Source organism: Odocoileus virginianus, chromosome X, assembly GCF_023699985.2.
Source record: "Odocoileus virginianus isolate 20LAN1187 ecotype Illinois chromosome X, Ovbor_1.2, whole genome shotgun sequence".
NCBI classification, from domain to species: domain Eukaryota; kingdom Metazoa; phylum Chordata; class Mammalia; order Artiodactyla; family Cervidae; genus Odocoileus; species Odocoileus virginianus.
Window position 1 is genome coordinate 52,407,098 of NC_069708.1, and position 16,540 is coordinate 52,423,637.

A 16,540-nucleotide genomic window follows, 5' to 3' on the forward strand; every position below is an offset into this window, starting at 1 on the left:
CATGAGTTTGAGTAAACTCCAAGAGATGGTGAAGGACAGCGAAGCCTGGTGTGCTGCAGTCCATGGGGTCACAAAGAGTCAGACATGACTGAGTGACTAAAAAACAACAACATAGTTAAGCAAGGAAGGAGGAAAAGTCAAACAATGGTATGTTATGAAATTGCACATCACCACAGGCAAGTGGTGCTTGACCCTATGGGTCTAAAGTTGGCATCCATTTTTGTGATGATGAATAACTACCACCTCTAAGATAGAGTGGGTGCAGTGTATTTGATGTAGAATGAGGTAGCTGGATGATATCCTTGAAGGAAGGGGTGGAATTGAGTGCCCAGCATCAGATGTTGCTCTTGGGGAGTTATACATTTAGAAATGGGAGTAGCTTGATCACCCATGGAGAGAGCTAGTGTTGTTGAACTCAAGCTTAGGCTCCAACCCTGCCACCAGGATAGTTCATGGGCTCATTGTGCCAGAAACACGATGACTGAGGAGAGAAGCTGTTTGATATCCACATGAGTCATCAGATACACTTTGTTTTTAAATGCCTTCTCTGCAGTCAGTTCCTTGGATGACCATTAATTACAGAGTGAAGAACCTGATGTAATGCTCACAGTTCTGCCAACCGGAAGTTTCCTGCTTCAACATTATTCTACTCTAACTGAAACTGAAGTGTGGTGGCAGTCCATTTACAGCTATCATCGCTATTTAATGTTCACATATCTGTGCACTAAGTTTGAGATTAATAATTTCCTCTTCCAGTAGTTGTTCATAGACCACCCCCTGCCTCATGAGGGGCATCATTGTAACAGCAGTCAAAGGCATGAAGGCTTGTGCAGTCAACCAATTTATTTGTGCTTTCTCAGGCTGGATCCTGGAGCATGTCCATGGTAATATGGACAGTTATTGAGCTTGCCAGAGCTTATCAATTGGTGAATATCATAATGTACAGCTTGTGGTGGGCAGCTCCTGTCATATAGCACCTTACTTGCTATCTCTTGGTAAGGCACTCCATATATAATTCTACTGAACTCAATAGCATGTAAGGAGCTATGTTTTAATTGGCAAATAGTTTACTGACATAAGAGATGTGAATTTTGCTCAGAACCTCAGGATTCTGTGTTGCAACTCCCATATTATGGCTTAGAATGACTTAGATAATGCTTCCTTATCCATCATAGATACTGTAAGCATTATAAGATATACTGAGGCATATGACCTAAGTAACAGAAGAACTTGCACTGCAGATCTGAAAACATGGTAGGGGACCAAGTCTGTTAACATCAGACTTTTTGACTTGTCAAGTCCATGTTTTTCTTTCCATACAAAAGAACTGTTCATATATCTAGCCCTGGAATACTATCAATAAAGCATTACCACAGACTTCTGTCAGTCAAACTAGTTTGATTCCACTCTGACTGTGCTTCCCATTATGGTAATTATACTTGTCCCTGAGATTTTGTGTAGCAACCTGGGCTCTGAAATCTTATTATCTCCATTAGAACATAGTTTACTTCTAATGATAACTTGCAGAGGAGAGCATACATTGACTTTTATAAAAACATCAAATATCCCCCTTCACCAATGTCAAGTGCTCCCCCTCACAAACGTCAAGTGTTCCTCCTCACTACTTTATCATAGTAATGTCTTCTCTGCCCTCTGAGGGAAATATACTTTAGAGATAGGTCCTCTTGTCTAATATCATTCATGCTATGAAGGTAATTATTTCTAATACCTTCATTCCTTTTGACCTTCTCACCAATTCCTCAGTACTCTGGCAAGCAAGTTCTAATATCTTTTATCTCATTTACCATACACAGCCTGTTGCCCAAGCTTCAAGATGTCACCCAAACAGCATATGTGAAGGCAGCTCTAGGTCATTGACCTCTGAGTCATAAGAATGCACTCCCATGTCAGTGAGTCCTCAAAATCCATTCTAACATGTATTATCCCAGTTCACACAAGTACCTATTAGCCAGTTCCTAGAGCATGTTCTGGATATTCCACCTGAACAGAGAGTGTATTTTGGTGTTGTGCTGTGATAACACCTTACCCTTGCCATGAGTTGGAAGCAATTAAAAACATCGGTGTTGGCCATTGAGTAAGACAAGCAGTCTTTTCAAGGTAGCTGCCTTAGATGAGGCTATTGCCCTGTTTTCCAGGGACAGGGAGGTTGCTCTCCAATAGTAAGGGTTAGGGGGCTACTTTTGCCAGACTGAGTGTACAGGGGATGATAGGGATTCAATATTTTTGCACTCATTACCGTTCTAGGTCTCAGAGGTCTACTCTTTCCTCATTAGGATACATATATTGATATAGAGATCTAAGTGTTATGTGGAAAATTCTGAAAGAGATGGGAACACCAGACCACCTGACCTGCCTCTTGAGCAATCTGTATGCAGGTCAAGAAGCAAGTTAGAACTGGACATGGAACAACAGACTGGCTCCAAATTGGGAAAGGAGTATGTCAAGGCTCTATATTGTCACCCTGCTTATATAACTTATATGCAGAGTACATCATGAGAAACGCTGGGCTGGAAGAAGCACAAGCTGGAATCAAGATTGGTGGGAGAAATATCAATAACCTCAGACATGCAGATGACACAACCCTTATGGCAGAAAGTGAAGAAGAACTAAAGAGCCTCTTGATGAAAGTGAAAGAGAGTGACAAAGTTGGCTTAAAACTCAACATTCAGAAAACTAAGATCATGGTATCCGGCCCCATCACTTCATGGCAAATAGATGGGGAAACAGTGGAAACAGTGGCTGACTTTATTTTCTTGGGCTCCAAAATCACTGCAGGTGGTGACTGCAGCCATGAAATTAAAAAGTGCTTGCTCCTTGGAAGGAAAGCTATGACCAACCTAGACAGCATATTAAAAAGCAGAGACATTACTTTGCCAACAAAGGTCTATCTGGTCAAGGCTATGGTTTTTCCAGTAGTCATGTATGGATGTGAGAATTGGACTATAAAGAAAGCTGAGCGCCAAAGAATTGATGCTTCTGAACTGTGGTGTTGGAGAAGACTCTTGAGAGCCCCTTGGACTGCAAGGAGATCCAACCAGTCCATCCTAAAGGAGATAAGTCCTGAGTGTTCATTGGAAAGGCTGATGCTGAAGCTGAAACTCCAATACTTTGGCCACCTGATGCGAAGAGCTGACTCATTTGAAAAGACCATGATGCTAGGAAAAATTGAAGGCAGGAGAAGAAGGGGACGACAGAGGATGAGATGGTTGGATGGCATCACCTACTCAATGGACATGAGTTTGGGTAAACTCCGGGAGTTGGTGATGGACAGGGAGGCTTGGTGTGCTGCAGTCCATGGGGTTGCAAAGAGTCAGACACGACTGAGCAACTGAACTAAACTGAAGTGTTATGAATGCAATTTCCATGCAGGTCTGCAACCTTGCAGTTAGAATCAGGGTCTGCTGTTCAGCATTCTGTTTTATGACTGGCGATGAGGGTCTTCTTAATCCAATGCATTAGGGTGAATGACAGGCTGTATATTCCCATTAGACACACAAACCTAGATTACAGATCCAGTTTAGGGCACTCTTAGAGCCTGCCCTAAAAACCACTTGAGGCTGAAATGGATTTCTGAATTCACGCTGAGTTGGAATCCAAACTCATCTATTTCTACATCCCAAATGCCAACTCACTCAAAAGTGAAAATGAAAGTCACTCAGTCATGTCCGACTCTTTGCGACCCCAGGGTCTAAACAATCCATGAAATTTTCCAGGGCAGAATACTGGAGTGGGTAGCCTTTAAGAGGAAAATAAATGTACATTTGAGGCACATCTCCCTTATTTCAATGTATGCCACAATATGAAAAACATCCTAGGAGCAATTTAGGTGCCCTTCCTTTACCCCAAATTAGACACCCAGGAACTCACAAATATAGGGAATCTTGGGGCTCTGTTTTTCAAATACAGTCTATGACATTAAGAAATATTTCCCACTATTATGATGAAGTGTATCGCTATTATGATGAAGAAGTCATCTAAGATGACTAAAGTCATCTGGTTCACTTTAAATCTGGCATCATAAATGCTCAGAGTAGAGTTTTAAACCACACATTGCTTTTTTTCTTGACTCACAATCGTATGGCTAATTGAATGAATAAATGAATTAGGTAGTAAAGAAAATATGAGAACCAAGGAGATAGAGTTAGCTCCACTGAGAAAATAGAAGGTGGGTACTGTAGGGCTTCCCTCGTGGCTCATAGGTTAAAGCGTCTGCCTGCAATGTGGGAGACCTGGGTTCGATCCCTGGGTTGGGAAGATCCCCTGGAGAAGGAAATGGCAACCCACTCCAGTTTTCTTGCCTGGAGAATCCCATGGACGGAGGAGCCTGGTGGGCTATAGTCCACAGGGTCACAAAGAGTCTCGGACACAACTGAGCGACTTCACTCAATCACTCACTCAATATATTATACTCAAAGGAACACAATATTATAGAGTAAATACAGTGTGTTTTCCCAGGGTATAAGGCCCACATCTACTGTGGTGTTGGTCTGTTGTCAAATGATCTTCAGGATCATGATGAAAGTATGTGGATCGGTTCAGGCTGTACACCCGACGAGTCTTGGTCATTGTCAGGCAGGAAACAGGGTCTAGAGAATGTTCTGTGGAATCTGAAGCTTATATACTTTTGAAGGTTTTCTTTTAAAATAATACAAAATCAATCACAACAGTGAGTATTTATTTAGAATGATAAGATAATGTATAACAAGCATTAAGATTATGACAACTGCAATAAGCAAAAATTCCAAACAAATCATGTGTGTGTGTGTGTGTGTGTGTGTGTATGCAGAAACACCACTTATGTAGCTGCACAATCTGAAGTATGGTGAAGTGAACATCCAAGGTGAAAGGTATAATAGTTTTATTGAGAAGCAAAACATCAAATTTCTGCAATTTTTACATAAACACAAGGCCATGTGAACACATAACAAAACCCCAGGAATGACATTTGTCTCACTTTGAAAAATGCAGACAGGTTCACATTAAGCCTTTAGGATTTAATTTTACATCAAGTTTTTAAAATAAAATAGCTCTCAATATTTATTCTCACTAAAAGTCTTGTTTCAAGTCAGAATAAACAGTTTATTGACTTCAGACTCTAACTTTCGATTGTGTATTTTTAAACATGTTGGGATAATTGTCATATTTGTCCAGAGAGTTTTTCTGTGACCCATTTCCAAATTCACAGATTCTGGTCCATCTATTCTTTTTAGTAATGTGGAATGATTTACCAGTTGGAATTTATATTATTGAAAGCAACTGGAACTACTGTACAAATAAGCCAGATGATAAAAAATGCTTGATTTGAAGCAAGCAACTCTGTATTTGGAGATACAAGATTCAGAACAAAGTGCTTGCATTTTCTACCAATATTTATATCAACTAGGTGGGCTCTTAAGCAGTCAGTCTGGACTCATACGTCTAGAGTAGCCAGACCATGAATACAATGATTCTAGCTGCCTTCTATACGTGGTCAGAAGGCTATATTAAGATACAGCCAATGTTAGTTATGAAGGCAGCAGAAAGCCTGTCTGTTTTAAGAAACTGTTCTGGCTATTGAACAATAGACACTCCCACACATGGAACTGTAGAATGAATAATCCTGTTCAAGGCTGCCAAAATTATTTTCTGCATGCTGAGATGTTATTCACACACACATTGACTGCATGCAGATAATCCATTTACTTTATTTTTGAAGTCCAGATTGTTTTCTTGCAAAAGCAATTGCACTCAGTTGTAATATATAGCAAAGCATCTCTATCTTTGGTTCTATATCTGAGATATTTTTCCAAAAATAAATAAGCATGGCAGGAAAAATAATTCAGCTATCTTAAGAGAAAGTCTAATATTTTATAAAAATTAAGCAAAAATATATAATTGGTGCTTTTTTCTAATTATCTTGCTTAATATCTCACACCAGTGCAACTTTAATATTAAAACGATTGTGCACACTATATTTAACTATACAGCATAGACACAAAAATGTCAAAAAAAACAAAATAGTACTTTCCTTTATTAATCATATTGGAATTATGCTTTCTAAAAATGCACAGGAAAGTAGAACTGCTGAAATATGTAAATACTTTGATGTTGAAGAAGTGAAAGAAAAGGAAATGAAGATGCAGCAACAGGTCATAGATGCTAGATATTGCAAAAAGAAGTGAACATATCACCCAAGTCTCCCATTTCTGGAAAAAAAATATTAAAATCATTCAGAGAGTTTTCTTTTAAACTAGAATCTATGGAAGCTCCCTGTCACTGGACCCTCAGAAGATTTAATGATCTTCCTTTGTTAACGGTTTCCGCCTCTTTTCAAACAAGATTTTTGAATCAAATAATTCTCTTTCCCTGTATCCTAGAGATGGCCCCTTCAGATACTTTGCTTCTGCTGCCTTGTAATCTAATCCATCAACAGCAGAAATTGAGCAGATGATTGCTTCTGGCAGAAGAACTTCCAGGATAAATTTAATTTTATCATCTCTTATCCGAGTCAGCATTTTTTCATCTATTTGTTTGTAGACTTCTTGTAAATATTTCACAACCTCGTCCAACTGATCTTCATCTTCAAAGTATGTTTCAATACAGGGTGTGAATCTATTTGCATTCAAGAATGATTTCAGCCACCTGGACCCTTTCGTGCCATTTAAAATGGCTAAGAGATGGCTCTCTGTTCCCTTTGCATTCACGATGAAGTCCACTAGGTTCTTGTTGGCTCGGTCCCGAGCAGACTTCATTCGGTCTGGAAGAATTTTCTGGAAGGACATTTTCTTGGTCTGGGAAGTCACAGACATTGATCCCCCAGTATTTTCATTTTGCAGCTTTGGAAATAAATTCCTGAAGGTATCCTGTTTGATTATTTTCCTAACTGGGTAACTAATGTCAGCAGCGTAATACTCAAAAAATGAGCCTGCAAAAGAACCACAACCTAATCTAACTCTGTAGTCACAAATAAGCGAGATGCACCAGTCAATACTTTCACTGTATTCCTCCCTGGCTTTCTCCACTAGTGTCTGCTTCTCTTTACAGTCAAATTTCTTTAATCTTCTAAAAGGCACTCTAACGCCTCTCTTTTCAGGATTCATATTTGCCTCAACAAAAATCACACTTGCTTTTCTCTCTTTTCGCCTGATGCTTTTTATCACTGATGGCCAAAATGGATATTTTTGATACTTAAACCAGACAATCATCCCTGTTTCAAATGAACGTTGCTCATAATGAAAAAGGAAACGTGGAAGTTCTTCATCTTCTTCATCATCATCTAATATGGATGCAGCAATCGAACTTACACGTGCTGACGTGTCAGAAGCTTGAAATTCTTCCTCAAATTCCTCAAAATCCAGTCTCTGAAGATTTCTTTCATTACTCCCGAGGAGTGAATAATCCCCGGAATGGCTAGAGGCACTAAATGAAACCTGATGTTCCCATGAAGAAGGCTGAGGTGTCTCTGATTCCACAGTAGGTTGATTCTGGCTGGTAACTGAGCATGGATCAGAGGGACCCTCTCCAGGATCTTCAATATTTTCTGAGAAGGCAGAGCATTCAGAGGATGCGGCCAGGGCCTCTGGGTAGATGTCTTCTGGCTCCTCTTTTAAAGCTTTGGGCACAATGAAGCTATCTGACGATAAAGTTGGACTGAATTTTTCTTCTTTAACATATACATCTTCCTCTTTAATTGTGGAAAGTAAAGGCAAAATTGAGAGGTCAATCTTTTTCTTGCTCTCTTTTTCATCCTCTTCTTCTGAAAGTGAAGGGAAAGTCTGGCACCAGCTGAGGTTTTGTGATGATTTTGTTTCCATTTCATTTGGAATACTAGCAATCATTGCATGCACCTGTGATTTATCATCATACAGGAAATCATCACTCTCTGATGATACTAACAGGGTTGTTGAATTTTCATTTTCCTCCAGACACTTTGGTAAGTCTCCTTCTCCTTCGTGCTTCCGATACTTTTTATGAGGGGGTGAATCAGATGGCTTTTGTGGTATGTTTTGAGACAGTATAGTGGTCTCTTCGTCATCTGAACTGCTTGCTTGAATCAAATTTGCTCTCTCATTCAGAATATCCAGTGCCATTTTTAGTGACCTGGCATAGGCTGTTTCCTCTCCAGGTGGGTCACTGACCTCTGACTGTGCGGCTAGTGAGGAAACAATAGCTTCAACTTGAGATTTAGTTAGGATCTTTGTTTCTGTGCTTTCCATTTGAATTTTTTCATCCAGTGAGAGTATTTGAACTTCCAGGGAAAATACCTTTTTTCTCTTACTATTTGATGAAGCCTCAGATCTGGATAAAACTTTTGCTGGCCATAACTGGTCTTGCCAATTGCATAAGACATACTCAGCATCCATTATGATTTAGATTTATGTGCCAAGAGGTTAATATCAGAGACTTATGTGTCTGGCTATTCTTGTCACTGTGAAGGAAGTCCCTACCCACAAACAATACTTTGACCAGTGCCCCTTTTAGAACTACAAAGAGTTACAAAGTGTTTATTGCTTGTGTGGCCTGTTCTCCTCCAGCTGAACTTCCCAAGGATGCTTGAACACGTTGTTTGAATGGACAATATGGAAGATACTGAAATAGCAAAAAGGAAAAGAAGAGTATCAGCAAATAAAATTATTTTGCCAAAGTAGGTGAGCAATTGCAAATAAAGAAGAGACAGACGAAAGGACAACACTCAGTGGGGCATCAGATGGAGGAGGAAAATGTAGAATAATATAAGGTGGAGGATAAGAACTGGAAAAGTATTTTTATAACATCTCAAAGAACTTACTTTCATTATTGCACATGATTATTAAAATGTGACTCTATGTGCATGATGACAGAAGTGGTGTGTCAGGAACTCTATGTATTAGACATTTTGGGACTGGTGCCCCTAATATTATACCTAGAGAAGCAGGACTCTGAACTTGGTGTGCATCAAACTCATCTGGAGAATTCTTAAAACTAGATTTCTAGGCCCTATCCTGAGAATTGTATTCAGATGCTCTGGATAGGATCCAAAGTTCTGTACTTCTAATAAGTTATCAAGTGATGCTGACACTACTTGTCTAAGAACTCTTTGGAAGCACTGTTCTAGCTAAACACACAGCTTTATAATTTTTAAGCTGTAAATGTTTCCCTATCTACCCAAAGCAGGCAGACAAAGATAATAAGGTCTGTATCTCTTGGGCCTAGACCACACGATGACCTTGTTAATATCATGAGCTTAGAAGGCAGAGATTCAGAATGGCTGCCAGGTTCACATATTGGATGGGGTAATTATCAAGGATTTTTTGAGAGTCAGGTGGCTGGCTAGGACTTCAGGTAGAAATCTGATTAGTCTCTGGCATGAATTCTTCATAGCAGTTTGACACATGAGATTCCTCCCCCAAAGTAGAAGATATTACTTTTAATTACAAAACATTCTGGCTACAGAACAGGGAGCAAAGTGAATTACACCTTAAATTCTCAACCTAACATGATTTTAATATAAAATACAGTTTTTAATATTGCTAAGGCTTTAGAGAAAGAAGCAAAATAAATTATACCCTGAGTTCTCAACACGTTTTTAATGTGAAGTATTTTGCAGAATGAAAAGAGCCTTACCCAATGTCACGTGGATCAGGAAGGGTCTGGCTCTGTGATCTGGTTGTCTTGATTCTTACTGCAAAAAGAGACAGGCTGTCTAAAAGGAGACAGGGAATTAAACTAAGTGGCCAAGGCATAAAGAAACTTTTCTACCAAAACTTTAGTACACATGTCATTCAGAAACACAGGAATGAAATGAAATCTTATCTATGATGTAGATGTTTATTGTCCTCCTTGTTTATATTATTTTAACTTCTGAGTGATACAGTTATGATATCTGGTTCATGTTTAAATCATATTTCTCAGGAAAATTGTGAGGCAAAGACAAGAAAGGGAAGTAACAATTGCCTTGTGTCTACTGTGCCCTTCCCTGATGGCTCAGAGGATAAAGAATCTGCCTGCAATGGCGACACGGGAGACAAGGATTTGATCCCAGGAGAAAATACCCTGGAGAAGGAAATGGCAACCCATTCTACTAGTCTTTCCTGAAAAATCCTATGGACAGAGGAACATGGTCACAAAGAGTCAGACATGACTGAGCGACTAAACACATACACACTACTATGAACAAGACTACAGGTTTTGTTTGAATCCTCAAATCAACCACTATGAGAATTTTTCCTCTTTTACACATATAATTTTTTTCAACAGAATTTTATTCCCACTCTACATGCTGTCTCACAGTTCACTCACAAAATATGTTTCATTGGTTTATTGTCCACTTCATAAAAATGGTTGCCTGGAGAAAATTTAGGAAATTTGGCCACCGCCATCTTGTGACCAGAAGCAGAACTGCAGATTTTGCAAGCGCTATATGCAGAGCTTCAGTTGCTCAGATTTTTCTTATGAGAGAAGGATCGGAACTACATTTAGCCAGCCAGGAGCCTTTCCAGGCTTATAGAACTTTCTAAGTTCAAAGGGTTTGCTGTGTAGGATAAGAGGATCATAATGTCTTCAACTATAATGTTTCTGATTATAAAACATGCTGCTGCTGCTAAGTTGCTTCAGTCGTGTCCGACTCTGTGCGACCCCATAGACGGCAGCCCACCAAGGCTCCCCCGTCCCTGGGATTCTCCAGGCAAGAACACTGGAGTGGGTTGCCATTTCCTTCTCCAATGCATGAAAGTGAAAAGTGAAAGTGAAGTCGCTCAGTCGTGTCCGACTCTTCTCGACTCCATGGACTGCAGCATACTAGGCTCCTACGTCCATGGGATTTTCCAGGCAAGAGTACTGGAGTTGGGTGCTATTACCTTCTCTGTATAAAACATGCATAAACTTATTAAAAATCGAAAAGATGCAAAAAGATGTAGGTAAAACTAAGTACAAGCCTCTATATAAATAATCTGAATATTTTCCATTTTCCAGACTTTTTTACATTTATAGATAAATGCATATCATTTCAAAACAACATCAGATCTCAATAAGAGCAGTCTGAACATTATTCTACCTAAGTGTTTTTCACATGATTTATTAATTACTTTAAATGAGTTTTTTCTCACATTTGTAATATTTTATCTCAGTATTTTTCCTGATGATGTAAACAAGTAAATGAGTAAGAATATATTAATACTCTAAAATTAGGCAGCAGTAAAGCTAGTCCTGTCTCTCCAACTACACAAATAAACAGTCGTTAATAGTATGGCAGGTATGTTTTCCCACCATTGGCTGCATGAATTATATAGTAGCATATATATGTTCTGTTAACACAGATATTTAATTTTGTGAGATAATGTGACAATTGTATGTTACAGTTTACTTTTTTCACTTTATTTCTCAGACATTTCAAATTTGTGCATGTAGAGATTTACATTTTTATTTTCCAGACACATAGTATTCCATTGTATGGATGCACCATGCCCTATAATATTTCTAAAAACTGCTAATAGCAATAAACCAAACCCTCTGTCTCACTCTTAAAAAACTTTAAAGATACAGAAAATGGTTATTGCTGACCACAGTTATACCTGTGATCTGAAAGAATGAGTTGCAAAGAAGATACAGACAGGGCTGTAGCCAACACAGCAACTAGGCTTGATTAGGTCCAGGAAACTTTCCACTATTGGCAAAAGATGGGGGGGTATATCTGCATGTCTGTGTGTCTATGAATGCTTACGTGTTTGGAGCAAACTGGATATGCTGTCAGCTTCATTTTTCTTTCATGATTATAAAAGTAATCATGGGGAGATGCTGATATTGGCTAAGAATTAATATTAAAATAGTAACTTGACTATACAGAACTGCTGAATAACATGGGAGCTTATTTTCTCCCGGATTTTTTAAATCATGCGAATACACATGCATATATATGTATAAGTGTCTTCACTCAAATACATACTTGTTCCCCTTTCCATGCTCATGTACAGGTGACACACACATAGTCTATGTGCCAATCAAATTATAGAAGTATTTCCCCTCATGCTGCCATACATTTTTATCCATTATTTTCTGTGTAAATTAATAAATGCTTAAACATTCAAACAGTAACAGAATGTCTAGCAATATAAACATGGAATGCCAAGTCAATAAATTAGCATGAATGCCCATGCTGTACTGAAGTCTTAATATAGAGGCTGTAATCTGATCACTCCTTCTTGCACTTGTAGACTTTTAAAGGATTGGGAGATACACAAATTCCAAAGGATTAATTCTTTCAAAATGCCAACAATTATCTCAAACCCACACACCTTTCCCACCACTTTAACACCACTGTTCCTGTTTCTCTCATCTTCATCCTAGGGTCCTGAGAAATCCCTATAAAATAACTGGATTTAAGACAGCCATTACCTTGGAGCTCTTGTCAGCTGCAGCCCGGTGAAATGCTGCTCCTCCCCCAAGAGTGGCCGGGCACAGCTCACTCCAAAGCTGCTCAGAGGACGCTGTGCCCCCTCCCTGTGATGAAGACAGACGGTCCTTCTCTGAATTAGGGGAGGGAGAATTGCCAGATTAAATTGCTGAAGTACAAAAGGCTAGAAATGTTCCTTTTTAAATAACTTGAAAGTGAATTAGCAACAAGTGTCTGTTAATTTCCCTTAGGGTGGCGATTTCTTGAAAAAAAAAAAAAAAGGTTGTACATCACTTCACTTTAAAAAAAAAGTCTGATTTAAACTATTTCACCATGTTTTTTTTTTTCCTTGCCTTCTCTGCATCTTACCTTGGTAGATAAATTTAAAACCCAGTTGGTCATGCTTCATTAAAATAGTTCACTAAGGATGTTGATTGGGATCGAACTAAAACTGTACACTGTTTTAGGGAACATGACTTATAATCTTTAAATCTGTTTTCAGGACATGGTATGTCTCTCCTTTTATTGAGTTCTTTTCTTAAATGCTTCAGAAATTTCCAGATATATCTTCAAGGAACATGGATATTTCTGACCAGAGGCTGGAAATCACTGGTTTGCAGGCAAATGCCCATTTCATATACCCTCATCAATGACTGGCAAATCCTCCTTCTTATATTTTATTAGTAATTTTCACTCACACAAATCAATGTGGGGAAAATTAATTTTTAAAAATTTACTGTATTTGTTTTTCTGTATGTCTGAAACATATCTTGCACATTTTGTTCATTAAAATTCTCCTGTGTTAGATTAAAATTCAGCTGATTTAACTTAAAAAGCTAATTTAAAGTATTGCTAGGGATAATTTTAGAAGTGAAAATATTTGGGAATGAAGTGTTTTATTTGACTTCTGTATTATCTAATACATATTTATAAATTTATTGTTATATATTTTATTTTATATAAAATTTATATAAGCTAAATAAACACATATATGTAATCTTTTATTACAGTAGAAAAGGTAAACTAATACATTGGCCAAAGAGAATGACTACATGCTCCTGATTAATTTAGAACCCAATTAAACATCTAGAAATACACATACTTAACAAATGTCTGACAGCATTCAATGTGTAAGCCACTTTCAAATCCAGAATGTGAGATGTAAAGGGACACAAGATATGATGGGTTGTGAAGATCTCAGTTCTAGGGTTCTCCCAAACTGAATGATGTTAGGTATCCCTCTGACAAAGCAGCCAAGGCCTTAGTTTTCTGTGGTTGGTGAGTATCTACAGTAAGTTCTACTTTATTTATTTTTTAAAGAGGTCTAGAAAACACTTTTATTAGTCTTGACTAGGTATCTATGGAAATAACTCTATATTAGCACTCAAAATACATAATCATTTTTTGTTGTTAAGTGTACAATATTAAGTGGTTCACGGGCTTCCCTGGTGGCTCAGCTGGTAAAGAATCTGCCTGCAATGCAGAAGACCTGGGTTCAATCCCTGGGTTGGGAAGATCCCCTGGAGAAGGGAAAGGCTACCCACTCCAGTATTCTGGCCTGGAGAATTCCATGGACTGTATAGTTCACGGGGTCTCAAAGAGTTGGACATGACCAAGCGACTTTCACACATAGTGGATCACAATTTTAAAGATTATATTCCATCTACAGTTATTACAAAACACTGGCTATATTCCTTTTGTTGTACAATAGTCCTTGTAGCTTATTTTACACATAGTAGTTTATACCTCATAATCCCCTACCCCTATATTGTCCCTTCCCACTTCTCTATTTCCACTAGTAATGATTAATTTGTTCTCTGTATCTTGTGAGTCTGCCTCATTTTTATTATATTTACCAGTTTGTGGTATTTTTTAGATTCCGCATGTAAGTGATATCATACAGTATTTGTCTTTCATTTAGCATAATACCATCCAAGTCCATCCATGTTACTGCAAATGGGAAAATTTTACTCTTTTTTATGGCTGAGTGGTATTTCATTGTATATGTACCACATCTTTATCCATTTATCTGTTATGTATAGTTAGATTGCACTCATATCTTGGCAATAGTAAATAATGCTGCTGCTACAAACGTTGAAGTGAATGTATCTTTTCAAATTAGTGGTTTTGTTTTGGTTTTTGGATATATACACAGGAGTGGAACTGCTGGGTCATATGGTACTTCTATTTTTAGTTATTTTGAGAAACTGCCATACCGTTTTCCACAGCGACTGCACCAGTTTACATTCCCACCAATAGTATACAAGGGTTTTCTTTTCTCCACATCCTCACCAAAATTTGTTGTGTTCTTCTTTGATAATAGAGATTCTGATAGGTGTGAGGTGGTATCTCATTGTGATAATTTGGGGGATGCAGTGTTTTATTTGGCCTCTGTATTATATAATATGTAATGTATATAAATATATATATTTATATATAAATTTTATTTTATATACTTTGATATATAAATGTGTTTGTGTGTAAAACCACCTCTATGTAAGCATTACTATTAGAAAATATATAATAATAATGAGGATAATCCAGGCTAGTATTTTATTGACGGCTCTAATAATTACAGTATGTACTCTTTTGTACTATAAACCACCCCTAAATCTCAGGGGCTCAGCCCCAAAAGAGTTTCTAATGCTGATGTCAAAGTTCAACGGAGGTCATCAAGTGGCCAGAGAGGGAGAGGAGTCTCTGTTCTAAGCAGTCATTAAAAGACTCAAACTTCCTCCATTCTATGACTCTACCATCTTCTTTGGCCTTGAAGTCCTAAACAGTCTTTGCACCTGACTAACGAGGATCACAAAAGATTCAGACATGACTTAAGTGACTAAACAACTACAAAGGATCTTATGAAGATGATCGTTGGAGAATCCCAGGAAAGGTTTCAGAGGCTAGGACTGGCAAACGCCACTACTGGTCACAGTCGACTAGATAAAACTGTTAAACAGGCTGGGGAAAGTAGTCTCCTTATGACCCAGGAAGAAAATGAAACACAATTTGGTGAACACGTAGCATTCTCTCTGCCAAAGGAAGTTTTCCCTTTCCATCTTTTATGGACTTTTGTTGTTTGTTTAATGTTTTTTTTTTCTTTTCTTTTCTTTTTTGGCTGTGTATCATATCTATAAAGACCAGGGCAGACATTTCTATTTGCCCACCCTACATTCACTTTTTGCATTCTTCGTCATTAACAGAACTCCAGTTGCATTCAAGGTGGCAGTGTAAACTCTTAAAATCTTTTTTTCCCCACAATCCTCCAAATAAGCCCTGGCCACAAGATGGAATTTCTTGCCAAATAATGTAAACAGAAATAGTTGTAAAGATTCTAGAGAGTGTATCTCCAAAGAGGAAAACTGTCTTCTTGGGCTTTTTCTTTTTCCCTCACTTTCCTTCCGTCTCTTACTCCCCCTTAGAATTTGACCACAACAGGATTCAGACAGCCATTCTGGACCAAGAAGTGATTTAGAAAAAGGGTGCAACTCATTAGGGATGAAAGATCCTGAACCCTTGAATAATGGATCCACACCATTCCAATCACTTTAACCCAGTGGAACAATAAGCTTCTATCTTACCTAGGTCACTGTGTTTTCTAGTCTCTCTAGTAGTAGGAAAAAAAATTGATCTTATATACGATTACCAACAAAAATAATATTATTATTATAGAATCAATCTTTTCAAAGCTTCCAAATTATTATTGCATAATTTAAAGAGGATTATCAGGTAAGTATAAATATGAATTTATTTAAATGAGATATATTCAATTATATATTTTACAAGTAATATTTCTCATTCCATCTTTCCATTTCACATGTTTTAGAAAAGTCAAGTGCACACAAAATATGGCCATTACATTAAAATTAAACTTTTCTGTGTTTGTCTATTTTCTATATTGCATGCTTAGTCACTAAGTCATGTCTGCCTCTTGGCAACCCCATGTACTGTATCCCACCAGGCTCCTCTGTCCATGGAATTTTCCAGGCAAGAATACTAGACTGGGCTTCCATATCTTCTCCAGTGGATCTTTTTAACCCAGAGATCGAACCTACATTTCCTGTGTCACCTGCAATGGCAGGGGCAGATTCTTTACCACTGAGACACTTGGGTTAAATCAGAAAATACTACAACACCTCATCATTTTCCAAACAAAATACAAAGGAAAAGGTTAAT

The 16,540-nt window shown here is 38.0% G+C and overlaps 1 protein-coding gene across 8 annotated transcripts in view; it reads right to left on the bottom strand.

The window, feature by feature from the left end:
* Nucleotides 1-4,864: 4,864 nt before the first annotated feature.
* The window catches only part of PWWP3B (PWWP domain containing 3B), a 31,045-nt gene continuing 19,369 nt past the window's right edge, over nt 4,865-16,540 (bottom strand). For 6 of the 8 annotated variants that reach the window (XM_020868989.2, XM_020868987.2, XM_020868986.2 and 3 more), the window contains exons 8-10: nt 12,370-12,500; nt 9,604-9,682; nt 4,865-8,589 (exon numbers count right to left, since the gene is read on the bottom strand). In XM_020868989.2, coding sequence (XP_020724648.2) covers nt 6,294-8,363 — 2,070 coding nt within the window. In that variant the 5' untranslated portion in view covers nt 8,364-8,589; nt 9,604-9,682; nt 12,370-12,500 and the 3' untranslated portion in view covers nt 4,865-6,293. The remainder of the gene's footprint in view (nt 8,590-9,603; nt 9,683-12,369; nt 12,501-16,540) is intronic. The other 2 variants (XM_020868988.2, XM_020868991.2) reach the window with 2 other exon arrangements.